Raw genomic sequence first — 13,487 nt, forward strand, 5'->3', positions numbered from 1 at the left:
TGTGAACGTTCACTCTTTCAATGTCTGATTTTTAAATCCATGAGCTGCTGTGAACATAAGCCAGATGCTTCTTTCAGGCTGTTTGTTAGCTTCTGTGCAATTCCAAAAATCATGCAATCATTGCAGCTGATTCAAAATAATGACTGCTCCCCTGCCTTTCAAAGAATTCCTGACAGGCAATCCATCTCCATTAAAACTGCCCACGTTTCTCTGGGTTCTATGAAAAAAAAATGGCTCCTTTTCAGTTTGGGAAAAAAGGCCTAAGTATAAGTGGAGAGGAACTGCATGGCTGGATTGTCTCTTTCATTCACTCTTGAAGCAATCGTTCAGAAAAAAGCAAATCTATAAACATTTATAAGGGGAAAAAAATCATGCTTTGGAATGGTCACTAAATGTTTCATAGCTGCTTCCCATTTTTAGCCAGGTTTACGATGTATGGGTTTTTTCAGTTGTTTCCTAGACATTTTTCTTTTTTTGCTTGTCGTACAATAATTATTTATAGTAGTCCAACTTTCTGTTTGTAATTGTCTAAGCAGTAGCTTGCTAGCACAGCTTAAATTTAAGAAACTGCTGTTGCTAAGCAACAAACAGACACTCACAAAGTGAACCCCCAAGAAAAAATATAAAGAGTGCAGTGCACCTCATGTTTTTTCTAACTTTACAAAAGCTCAGTTTGAACACTCGTCGTCATACAGCCAGAGGTGGGTTTGTATCCTAAATCCATACTCAAGTAAAAAATCTAAAGCATTGTTATTAAAATTGTTCAACCACAAAAACATAACAACTTTAGATAAAGTATACTCACACAACTTTAGTAACCATTAGTAACTGAAGTGTAATTTCTTAACACATCCAGCATCTATCAGCACAGGAAGTTAAGTTCTTTTTTTTTTATTTAACCCTGTTCCCCTCTTTTTTATTTTGCATGGAAATAACTTTACTTGAAAAAGTGCTGAGAACAAGAATGCAGAGCTCGTGTTTTATTCCGTTCAGCTTACCCTCAAATATACATTTACTTTAAGAAATCACAGAGAAGACATCTGAAAGGAAGAGGTTCACAAATGTGTTTGTGGCTGTGTTTCTAATTCTAACTCCTGGACACGTAAAAATATTACGTGTCCAGACATAAAATATGTACGTGTACAGACGGCAAAATATGATGCGTTAACGCCTCTTCACACCTTGTAGTCAATCAGTAAACTATAATATGAATATATCTGCATGTGAATAAGGGATCGTGACAAAAGCTGACAATGTGCAACGTTTGGCTTCCCATATTAATGAGACACTTACACATGTTACAACATATTGCCTACTAAGCATGACACATATGCAAACGTAGCATTACGTCATTTGCACATGAGAGCACACACTTCATACTCATTGTGCTCTTAACTAAAACGTAGGCTCATGTGGCCATGATGTGGTCTGTTTACTTATTGGACAAAATGGTTCTTCCAAATTTTCTTTTGAATTGCAGAAGAGTATTTGCAGACTGCACAAGTCTGGCCAGTTCCAGATGTGGATCTGAGTACAGAGCCATAACAGCAGATAAAGTTGTTGGTACCCTTTTGTTAAGGAAAGAAAAACTCACAATGGTCAGTAAAATCATTACATATTCCCACCATCATCACAGCTTTCATGATCTACTATTACTACTATGATTATATCAGTGCACATGATCATAACAGCATACTTATGTGATGGTACAGGGACATTGTGTCAATAATTTGTAGGTAGTCTGACCAGAGGGGGATATATAGGTCCCCCCTCGTGAGCTTTGGTTTCTCTCAAGATTTCTTCCTCAGCTCTGAGGGAGATTTTATTGCCACTGTTGCTCCTGGTTTGCTCACCTCAGAGTTTTATGTTTCATTTTAAAACTTTTGTCTTTACTTGATTTCTGTGAAGTTGCTTAGTGACAGTTGTAAAAAGCGCTATACATATGGCAATAAAAAATATAACTAATTATTATTTTCTTTCTGACATTTCAAAAGTCTCAATATTTGCATGGCACACACAGCTTACTGGTAGGTACAAGACAGACAGGTTTACACCGTAAAAATAAATCGTCACAGGTTGTCAGCAGATGTAACTATGATTTGTAGAGTGCTGCAAATTCTTAGAAACCTCATTATGATATCTTTTGCCAAATTTTAATGTAGCACTGAACCTTTCCTTAGCCACGAAGGCAATCCCAGGATGCAACGCAAGAACAACTCCCGCCCGTTTTGCTCTTTTCTCAGAGCAAAAAAAATGAAAATTTTGATAAAAAGGGATTATTAGAATCCACCGCTAAAACGCTGGAATGACACTAGACACTTTAGTAAGTAAACACCGGTTGTGTGGGGTGGGCAGGAACAAGCTGTGACACAATCACTCTCTAGAGCATCTATGGCAAGCTGTTTTAACATTAAATCGCTTTCATCTATCTTTAATAAAATACTGGATATCTACAACAGAGTTTTGACTAGTGACAATTATATCTGCATTTACAATCTGACTATTAAGAAGTTATTTTAGATATCTACAGTTATATTTGGACTAGTCAAAAAGACATTTTCAGACATCTGAATTGTAGTCATTATGTGTATTAGACCCCCCCCACCCCCCATGTGCCGCAACGGTTGCCAGGTGTGTTCATTTTAAACGATTTTGGGCTTATTTCTCTGTAAATTTGCTTACATCGTAATGACACCAGCCGATGCTCCATCACTGAGAAATGTTCTCAATTTATTTACATGTCAGGGACTCGGGGAAATACAGAAAAAATGTACAATGCTAAAGTTGGAACTACAAATATTTGTGACTACCCTGAAAATCTCCTATAATATCCAGACCTGGCAACTTTTACATGGCGCAGAAATGGGCTATGTAAGTCAGCTACCTTTTGACTAGTCAGAATAATAATTTAAGATATCTACAATCACATTCTGACTAGTTAGAATTATCATTTAAGATATCAGAAGTATAAAAGGCGAATAAGTTCAAGATATATGTAATTTATTTGAAGATACCTTAAAAGGAATTCTGACTAACCAAAAATACAATTTTGGAAATCTCTACCTTAGTTTTGTCTAGTCATTACTTTCATTTAAGATTTCTAGAATTTAATTTCAGATATCTACAAATATCTTAAAATATATTTAAGATATCCTTAATATAGAGGGAATATAAGATATCTTTAAATGGAATTATGTATAAATATCTATAATGTAAATCTAGTCACAACATTTTATGTTAAAACGGCTTGCCATAGAGCATCTCAATCTGCTTGTTAAGTGTGAGGCCACACACGATGTTTTGCAATTTCTGGGTCCAATCGCATCTTTGGTCCCATCTTATACATGCATAAGACATGTGTTTATGGTTTGAGTAAAGTTGAATATCATAATCAATTAAAAAAAACGTTATCTTGGTTCAGGGTTTCAAATTAAATGTAAAATGAAGCAATAATGTCATTGGCAGCACTGTTTGCACATTCGCAGCTCATTCTGATCTGTGTGATCTGCCATGCAGACTGATTGTGCACCGCCTCTGGGAGAAAGAGCTGCTGCAGCTTCGTCTCTGTGAGCCGAGGGACAGAGAGAGAGAGCTGTGTCTCCTATAGCTCTGTTTCTGGCAGCCGAGAAACTGCGGAGAGAAAGCTGTGTCTCCTGTAGCACAGAGAGAGAGCTGTGTCTCCTGTAGCTCAGTCTCTGGGAGCCACGGAACCGTGGAGAGAGAGCGCTGTGTCTCCTGTAGCTCCATCTCTGGGAGCTGAGGTACTGTGGAGAGAGAGCCGTGTCTCCCATTGCTCAGTCTCTGGAAGTACAGGGGACTGCAGAGAGAAGCGTCTCACACTCGCGTTCAGTCCCAGTGCTCTAACGAGTTGTGATATCGATTATCTAAAAAAAAGTACCCAATGTTTGTAAAGAAAGTAGCTAGTTTTGGTGCCTGTCATTTTTTTTCTTCATAATAATGCACTATAAGGTCTGAAAAGTCACTAAATCTAGCGGCAATAAGTTGGCCGTAATAATCAGTGGTTTGGACCCAGGCATGATGTTTCACAAGGTCAATACATCACGACTTAACAAGCAGACAATCTGCCTCATGAGGACAGACGACCGTTAGACACTGTCTACTTAAACAGCTGTCTACATAGTCAGTGCATACCTAGGCAGCTCACTAGGTTTTGGGACAGACCCAAAATATATGCAAATGAAAGTGGGATCAAATGCCAAACATCACAGATATGTTTAATCCACTGCTGCATACAGCACTAAAGAACAAAATTAAGTCAATTTGAGACTAATTGAGTCAAGACACTGAGTCAAGACTGTGATTAAGCAGAATTGCACAATGCCAGATCAATGATAATTCATCTCTGGTTATACTCAGTGGTCTACAAATAAATGAAAGAAACTAATTCGGGACACCAAACATTTTGCCGATCTTTGCTGATAGAATACATTTGGAGAAAGGGGGTAAATGTATATACTGTTCAGTATAAGAGTCATCCAAGCAGGAGTGTGAGGGGCACCACAGTCCTAAAGCTGCATTTCACACGCTGTGTTTGGTGATTGATTGAGATCATCTCGTAAAGACATCTCTGCCCTGCCCCTCTCTCTGACACTGTGTTGCTTTTGTGGACAGAAGATGAATTATGCTGGCAAACTGAGCGCAGTTCTCAGGCATAGTGCTGACTCTACAGCCTTTCTATTCTCTCTCTCACTCACTCACTCTCTCTGTGAGTTACAGACTGGGAGCACTTATCTATGATTAACACAGGAGATATCTATTATAAAGCAGGATTGTGGAACAGCATATTAGAGCTTCCTCTTAGGTGTTCATACTCCTGGTTTACATACATTTTTGTACATTCTAACCTGAACAGACTGTGAAAAATATACGGTTTAAAATCTGCATTCACCAACTTTACCTGCATTATTAAAAACTATAATCATTTGCCATCTGTCTACTCGTATTCCACTTTATAATCCACTTACCTCTATGACACAATCCCTTGTTACCTCCTGCTCCTACCACTTAGCCCACACCCTCCATATTTCCTAGGAATAGTGTTTCTGAAAACAGTGAGTAAAGCTACAGTCAGCTTCTTAATCAAACGTACTATTCCAACCTAAAAGATGCATCAAAACACTTCCTTAATAACTTACATACTTAAGGTGGAATTGACTGCAAATCCAAGAGACTCTAGCTAACCTTGCATCAAAGTAATCACATACAAATCTAAACAGTTTGAGCTACAAATTTACCTCTGTGGGAAAAGCTTCTTACACAAAAATAGAATTCCACATTAAAAGATAACCTCACAATGTCTTTCATGGCTTTGTACAGCAGAGCAGAGGAATGAACACAAACGGGGGGGGGGTTGTTTGGCTGTGAGAGGTTCTGCAGAAATGACCATTTTGCCTTTAATGTAGCTTTAATATTTTATGACCCATCACTTCTTAACAAGCATAATACTTTGCCAGTAGTATGTTCATGTCACAGTACTTAGCTAGTAAATTTCCTATTCCACCTTAAATGGTGATGTAATTACATTCTGTGGCCTGAGCCTACTGCAATATTTAAGGGGGAACTATTCTTTGAAGAAGAACAGCCAAATAAAATGCTGGATTCAGATTCATATCAGAGACGAATAAGTGAGTGGGTGATAATATGATTGTCTCATGCTTCAGAAGGCATATGATATTCTAAAATTGAAAAAAGAACAGTAGCAAAGTCGCAGTACTGTGCCACTCCTCTGATATCACTGCGGACTGGAAAAGTTGACTGCTGATGAAATATCGCAGACAAATATTGAATGGTTGTCCTATTTAGAAGGAGATTATTTTTCCAAGAGGCAAGGTGACACTGGAAAACAAGGGGTAGGAATCAAAATAGGAAATGGTAGTGTACACTCTCAGGACAGTCATACACTGTAGAGCCACAGTAATTGTTTATGAGCCTCAGGCATGCCATGTCACATGATGCATCATCATTACAAGCAATAACCATTAAGTCTTTATCAGTGGATCCATGAAAACTGGCTTGGGTTTGAGAACACATCTAGCCCAGGTGGCCATATGGCCTAAATATATATATGTGGGGGAAAAAATAACACTGACAGGTGAATTAAATAACATGGCTTATGGGTGGAATATATATTAGGCAGCAAGGGAACAAGAAAAATGTTCAGGTGATGTGTTCGAATCTGGAAAAATGGGCAAGCGTAAGGATCTGAGCTGCTTTGACAAGGACCCTATTGTGATGGCTGGACAAGTTTGTCAGAGTATCTGGTATGCAGAAGGTAGTACCTATCCAAAGTTGTCAAAGGAAGGACAAACGGTGAACTGGAGACAGGGACACGGACACCCAATGCGCACTGATGTGTGTGGGGAGTGAAGGCTAGCATTTCTGGTCTGATTCCACAGAAGAGCAAATGCAGCACACATTGCTGAAAAAGTTACTGTTGGCTGTGATAGAAAAGTGTCAGAACACACAGTGCATCTCAGCTTCAGTGTGTAGCCCCAGACCTCTCAGGCTGTCTATGGTGACCACTGTCCACTGTCGAAAGTGTCTAAATCAACATTATACAGGTATATGAGCATCAGAGCTAGAGACAGGAGCAATGGAAGAAGGGGAAGTGGTTTGATAAATCACATTTTTTTTACATAATGTGGATTATATATATATATATATATATGTATATATATATATATATATATATATACTGTTTTGGGGCTCTCAATAATTCTTATTTGTTTGTCTTGTTTCTACAACATTGGTCAATTTACACATTACACATACTTCTTTTGTTACTCATAGTTTGTCAGAAGTTAAGGCCATGGTTTCCACTGGTGTTAAAAAATAGAAAAGACAGAATTAGGGCCTTCAAGTGTCACATTTTCTGCTTATCACAGCTAAGCAGAAGGAGAAGACTCACAAGACTGATGTGAAGACAATGATCAGGAGAGCCGTCCTATACGCACCTCAGGCTGCCACTGATGTACAGCATCTTCTATCCTGGCGATGTGCAATAAAAAAAATAAAGAAAAAAAAAGTGCATGCTTCTGAAATCCTGCAGTGATGAGCCCCTCACAGACACCCAGGAGCCCAGGGCCCCGAACAACATCAGAAACACAGCCTTTCCAAAAATAAGCAGGACGCCCTGATTAGCATAGCACACGGCTGGTGTCAGTTGCCTTAGGATCTCAGGGCTTTCGTAGATTCACACACACACTCACTCACTCACTCACACACACACACACACACATGAAACATAAGCTGGAGTCCCAGCTCGACTCTGCACTGCTGATAGAGTGGAACATGGAATGATAATTATGATGCCACAGTTCCTATGAGGGGAAAATGAAAAATCTGTGCCATGGTTTGAAGAAAGTCATAAGAGACACATACATATGACAGGATTAGTTCAGTTAAAAATCTTAAACATTGCAATCAGTGAAGAAAAATAACCACAAAATAGCAAGTAGCATCATGCTAACTGGTGATTGTTACCTCCCATATGCTCATAGCCACACTGGCATGTTATTAAGGAGTATCTACGATTATACAAGATTATTTTACAACAGTGTTCTTCGTTTTTAATGGAAGTGATTTTAGATTATTTTCTACTGGTCCACTTATTCATTATCCAGAGCTGAATTAGTACAAAGGCATGTTGGTGATATCTAATTATGTCCAAAAATGGAAAACAGCCAAAACTGATATACAAGGTTTTGTTTTGACAGTAACAACATATGGTGTGCACGTCTGCAAGTCTTTTTGTCAAATTGTAAAAGCTCTAAACTCCTCACTCAACTTCCAGAAGAGTGGCAAGCTCACTGATCAATCTGATGATAGAGAGTGCGCTGCATTATCATTGAAACTGTTTCTCATGTGAAAGGTTAATTGAAAGGTATCACAGCGATCAAAATAAATACCCTTCCCTTTCCTAATCAAGCAATGTGCAAAGTGTCTACAAACAAAAACAGATGGCTTACAAACGTCTGTCCTCACGTCTCCATCCTTTTGGTTCAATATCTTTTTAATGAACCTATTTATGTGTTCCGAAATGTTCCCAAAGTGCTCTTTCACTTCAAAGACGCATGATAATAATGCACAAAGAGGGTGTTCATCTCTCAGCAGCATGAAAAGGGAACAGGCCTCTTGAACCTTATGAGCGATCTACTACTTTACGGATTTAAGTGTAATTAAGAGGCTGGCTATTCTGTCCTCCATGGAGTCATGAGTTCTTATCTATTAAAACAATGCACTGCGGCAGATGGAACCCAAGGTAAGGCAGGCTAATTTGAGCCAAAGTGCGACTGAGAAGTTGAGGACTCATTTCTTGTGTTAATTTGAATGAGGTACAGCTTTTAAAAAGCAACTTAGGAAATAATTCCGGAATAGTTCTAGTTGGAGATGTGTGAAAGGTTGATCTCCTTTTATGCTGGCTTTTATTCATTCCATCAATAAGCAGAGATTTCAGGAGCCGTGACACCTACTGTGAATTTCCTTTAAGCCGCAGACTGTAAAGAAATCAGTGCTTTGTAGACTCAACTTTTAATCCTAGAACCAGCAATCAACTTTTAAAAGTCCTGAAGAGCATGTTATTCGCTCAGTGCAAAGAAAACCTCTGAGAGTTTCATTCTGAACAACTAAAATGTATATTCTATGAAAATCCAGGATAATAATCCTGCAACTCCTTGCTGTAAAACAACTCCTCCACATCTCCAGATAATAAGGTCACTGCTCCTTTTTTTTCTTTACTAATGTAACATATTCATCAATTTAACACAGACTCACTCGTTACAGCTTTGAGAAATGTGTAGTAAGAGTACAGTAAGTGCTATTAGCAAGTGGATAGTGTAGATTTTTCACGTTATTACAATCTGTACTATTAAAATAGTATATAGTTAGTATAGATCTTAGGACAGCACATGTGGCACTCCCACTCAATCTAAATGAATTGTTTAGAGCTCCATTACTATACTGAACACCCAATCTTGTTGGAATTTATACGCCACTGTACCACTCTTGTTACTGAGCGCAGTGACCCACTGCTACAGTGTCCCCTTTTGTTTAAGGTCTTACTAGAGAGAAGCCATTTGAAAAGCTGTGTGTTCTTAATAGCAGTCCACAATGGACTTTAAAATATGTAAATTCACTAATACACACTTTCTGGACATGTAGTCCAGTGTGCTGGCCCTCATCACTTCTCCCCCTCAGGGGTAATCAGATCATTTGAGCAGATACAGAAATGGAGTGGCCCTTACACTGGCATGGTGAGGTGAGGCGGTGAGGGCTAATGAACATGTGCATGGTAAAAAGAGTGGTGCAACACAGGGAGATTTTTCTTATTGACTTGCATTGTGACTATGGGTTTGCTGGAGCCCCCAGGCGTGCAGTAATCTTGTTGACTGAGTGTAATATACTACCTGCCTGGATGTGTCTGTGCAGGTGTGATTCTGTTTGAGCTGCTGCTGCTATTGCTGCTGGTCTGTGAATGTAGAGAAGGGTGTTTTACAGAAGGGAGGTGGTCTGTGGATGTGGAGTGGGGTGTTGTACAGCAGGGAGGGGGACTGTGGATGTGGAGTGGGGTGTTGTACAGCAGGGAGGGGGACTGTGGATGTGGAGTGGGGTGTTGTACAGCAGGGAGGGGGACTGTGGATGTGGAGGGGGGTGTTGTACAGCAGGGAGGGGGACTGTGGATGTGGAGGAGGGTGGTGTACAGCAGGGATGTGGTCTGTGGATGTGGAGGAGGGTGGTGTACAGGAGGGAGGTGGTCTGTGGATGTGGAGAGGGGTCTTGTACAGGAGGGAGGTGGTCTATGGATGTGGAGGGGGGTCTTGTACAGGAGGGAGGTGGTCTGTGGATGTGGAGGGGGGTGGTGTACAGCAGGGAGGTGGTCTGTGGATGTGGAGGGGGGTGTTGTACAGGAGGGAGGTGGTCTGTGGATGTGGAGGGGTGTGGTGTACAGGAGGGAGGTGGTCTGTGGATGTGGAGGGGGGTCTTGTACAGCAGGGAGGTGGTCTATGGATGTGGAGGGGGGTCTTGTACAGGAGGGAGGTGGTCTGTGGATGTGGAGGGGGGTCTTGTACAGGAGGGAGGTGGTCTGTGGATGTGGAGGGGGGTCTTGTACAGGAGGGAGGTGGTCTGTGGATGTGGAGGGGGGTCTTGTACAGGAGGGAGGTGGTCTGTGGATGTGGAGGGTGGTGTTGTACAGGAGGGAGGTGGTCTGTGGATGTGGAGGGGGGTGTTGTACAGGAGGGAGGTGGTCTGTGGATGTGGAGGGTGGTGTTGTACAGGAGGGAGGTGGTCTGTGGATGTGGAGGGGGGTCTTGTACAGGAGGGAGGTGGTCTGTGGATGTGGAGGGGGGTGTTGTACAGGAGGGAGGTGGTCTGTGGATGTGGAGGGGGGTCTTGTACAGGAGGGAGGTGGTCTGTGGATGTGGAGGGTGGTGTTGTACAGGACGGAGGTGGTCTGTGGATGTGGAGGGGGGTGTTGTACAGGAGGGAGGTGGTCTGTGGATGTGGAGGGTGGTGTTGTACAGGAGGGAGGTGGTCTGTGGATGTGGAGGGGGGTCTTGTACAGGAGGGAGGTGGTCTGTGGATGTGGAGGGGGGTGTTGTACAGGAGGGAGGTGGTCTGTGGATGTGGAGGGTGGTGTTGTACAGGAGGGAGGTGGATGTGGAGGGGGGTGTTGTACAGGAGGGAGGTGGTCTGTGGATGTGGAGGGTGGTGTTGTACAGGAGGGAGGTGGTCTGTGGATGTGGAGGGGGGTGTTGTACAGGAGGGAGGTGGTCTGTGGATGTGGAGGGGGGTGTTGTACAGGAGGGAGGTGGTCTGTGGATGTGGAGGGGGGTGTTGTACAGGAGGGAGGTGGTCTGTGGATGTGGAGGGGGGTGTTGTACAGGAGGGAGGTGGTCTGTGGATGTGGAGGGGGGTGTTGTACAGGAGGGAGGTGGTCTGTGGATGTGGAGGGGGGTGGTGTACAGCAGGGAGGTGGTCTGTGGATGTGGAGGGGGGTGTTGTACAGGAGGGAGGTGGTCTGTGGATGTGGAGGGGGGTGTTGTACAGGAGGGAGGTGGTCTGTGGATGTGGAGGGGGGTGTTGTACAGGAGGGAGGTGGTCTGTGGATGTGGAGGGGGGTGTTGTACAGGAGGGAGGTGGTCTGTGGATGTGGAGGGGGGTGTTGTACAGGAGGGAGGTGGTCTGTGGATGTGGAGGGGGGTGTTGTACAGGAGGGAGGTGGTCTGTGGATGTGGAGGGGGGTGTTGTACAGCAGGAAAGTTCTTGATGAGTGAGAAGGAGAAAGGTAGTGATTAAAGGGAGCTGAGTGGAGAGTGTCAGTGTGGTGACAGAGTTGCATCACTAAAGGCAGTGTGTGAGACTGTGGTCTTCCCCGACTGTGGGATCTTTCTGCTTCAAGTTTCTCTCACTTTGATCACCTGATTCCTAAATGAGGGCTTAATACATGCGATTCATTTTAACTTCGCTCTCTCTCTCTCTCTTTCTGTGTGTGTGTGTGTGTTTCAATTCCTCCTGAAAATGGTGGCATATCTCTGAAGACACTGTGGTATAAACAAAATCCAGCACCCTAGCACTCTCTCTACGCCCCCCTCTCTCTCACATACACACACACACACATTCAGTCACTTTCTATATCTAGCTTCTCATTTTTCTTTTTTTATCTATATCACTTTCTTCTCTCTTTCTCTTAATTCTGTTCTCTTGTCAAAAAGGTCTTTCTTTTTAGTGTCTTTTTTCTCTTATGTTTTCATCCCCATTTGTTCTGGTTCTCCTTTTTCTTTGTCTTTTTCAATTTCTCTCCTTTTTTCACATCATCTCTGCTCACTCTCACTAATTTTCTGTTTCCTCTCTCTCTCTCTCTCTCTCTCTTACTCTCTCTCTCTCTCTCTCTCTCTCTCTCTCTCACGCACACACACACACTCACGTGCACACACCCTTACACATACTTTCATATTTAACTTTCTATACCTTTCTATCATTTCCCTTTTTTTTGTTTCTCCCTGTCTCTCCCTCTCTTTCTTTGGATGTCTTTACTGTGGAACATATGGCCTGAATTTTTATTCATGCACACACACACACACACACACACAGAGAAAGAGAGAGAGAGTGGGATCTTAGCGTCTTGCTGACATGTCTCTTCTTTGATCTCATGGCTCTGCTCCAGAAGTAAAGGCGTATGCTTTGAAATAACACATTCTGTGAGCATAGCTGTTATCAGCTTCCCTTTGCCACATCTCCGTGTACATCACTGATTTTCTCCTGGCGCAAACCAACAAATGCCTTGAGAACCAGAGCCACGCAGGCCTTAGAAACAAGGCCTTTATAGCAGCTAAGCAAATGGAATTGAGATGTATAGGGTGTTAGTCATGCAGCCTTCAGGGTTTCTTGCAGGTTTAGTGGGATTTGGTAGTGCTGGGGTAAATGTCTCTTTTTTCGCACGTGTAATACAGGAGGAGCTAAAGTTTGAACACACGTGAGCATAAACAGCCAGTAGGGACACAATACATGTGTCTGTGGCCTTTCAGACTCCAGTCACGTCCAGCAAATGCAAAGGGCCTTCCGTCTGATGCATGAGAACAATCAGTCAATCAGTCATCAGTCATTTTTGACACTCCATCTCACTCTAAAAATGGATGGTAAAAAAGAGGTGAGTGATGGGTCTGACTGAGCGTGATGCGCAGCCCAGCCCCACTGCGGCACTCCTCTCATAGACAAGAGAAGACACGATCTGAATCAACAACTCTGTTAGAGAGAGACTCAGCACAGACACTGCGTCATTCGCTCTTATTTGTATTTTGTTTACTTGTTTATTCTTTCTACTGCTGCAGGAAATATTAAAACACTAAAACATCCACAAAACTATTGTGGCATCTCTCGAAAGACCAAAGCCAGGGAAAAATAGTGAGGTCCTGGGAGAGGTTTGGATGTTTACTTAATATATTCTGTTGAACTTTTCTGCCCTGCTGCCTGTTTTCCCTGGGCGCAGATATCAGACCTGTTATCAACGTGTTGACAGTTTAAGGTTGGTGTTGAGTATAAGAACTCATTAATACACATTCCTGAATGAGTAAACCATAAGAACATTATCAATTCATTTAATATTTCTGTAACGCCTTTGTCCTGATCAGGGTCACAGTGGGTCTGGAGTCTACCTGGAATCCTTGGGGGCATGGCAGAAACACACCCTTGGCAAGGCACCAGTCCATCACAAGGCATCACACACTCATTCGCTCACAATAGTGGGCATTTTTCCTCAGGCAATCCACTTACCAACAAGTGTTTATGGAATGTGGGAGAAAACAGGAACACACCTGGAGGAAACCAAGGCAGACACAAGGAGAACACACCAAATTCCTCAGAAGGTGACTGGAGGTGAGAACCCAGGACCTGGAGATCCTACCCTACCACCTTCTACACATTATGTATTAAATCATTTTGAATCAATTAAAATTCTGTGAGTTCAGTCG

At 42.3% G+C, this 13,487-nt stretch overlaps 1 protein-coding gene across 1 annotated transcript; it reads right to left on the minus strand.

Moving 5' to 3' along the window:
* Positions 1 to 9,421: 9,421 nt before the first annotated feature.
* LOC136694996 (uncharacterized) lies at positions 9,422 to 11,359 on the minus strand. The gene has a single exon (XM_066668809.1). It carries the CDS (start codon positions 11,357 to 11,359, stop codon positions 9,422 to 9,424), a length of 1,938 nt encoding a protein of 645 aa, XP_066524906.1.
* Positions 11,360 to 13,487: the final 2,128 nt, after the last annotated feature.

Source organism: Hoplias malabaricus, chromosome 4, assembly GCF_029633855.1.
Source record: "Hoplias malabaricus isolate fHopMal1 chromosome 4, fHopMal1.hap1, whole genome shotgun sequence".
NCBI lineage: Eukaryota > Metazoa > Chordata > Actinopteri > Characiformes > Erythrinidae > Hoplias > Hoplias malabaricus.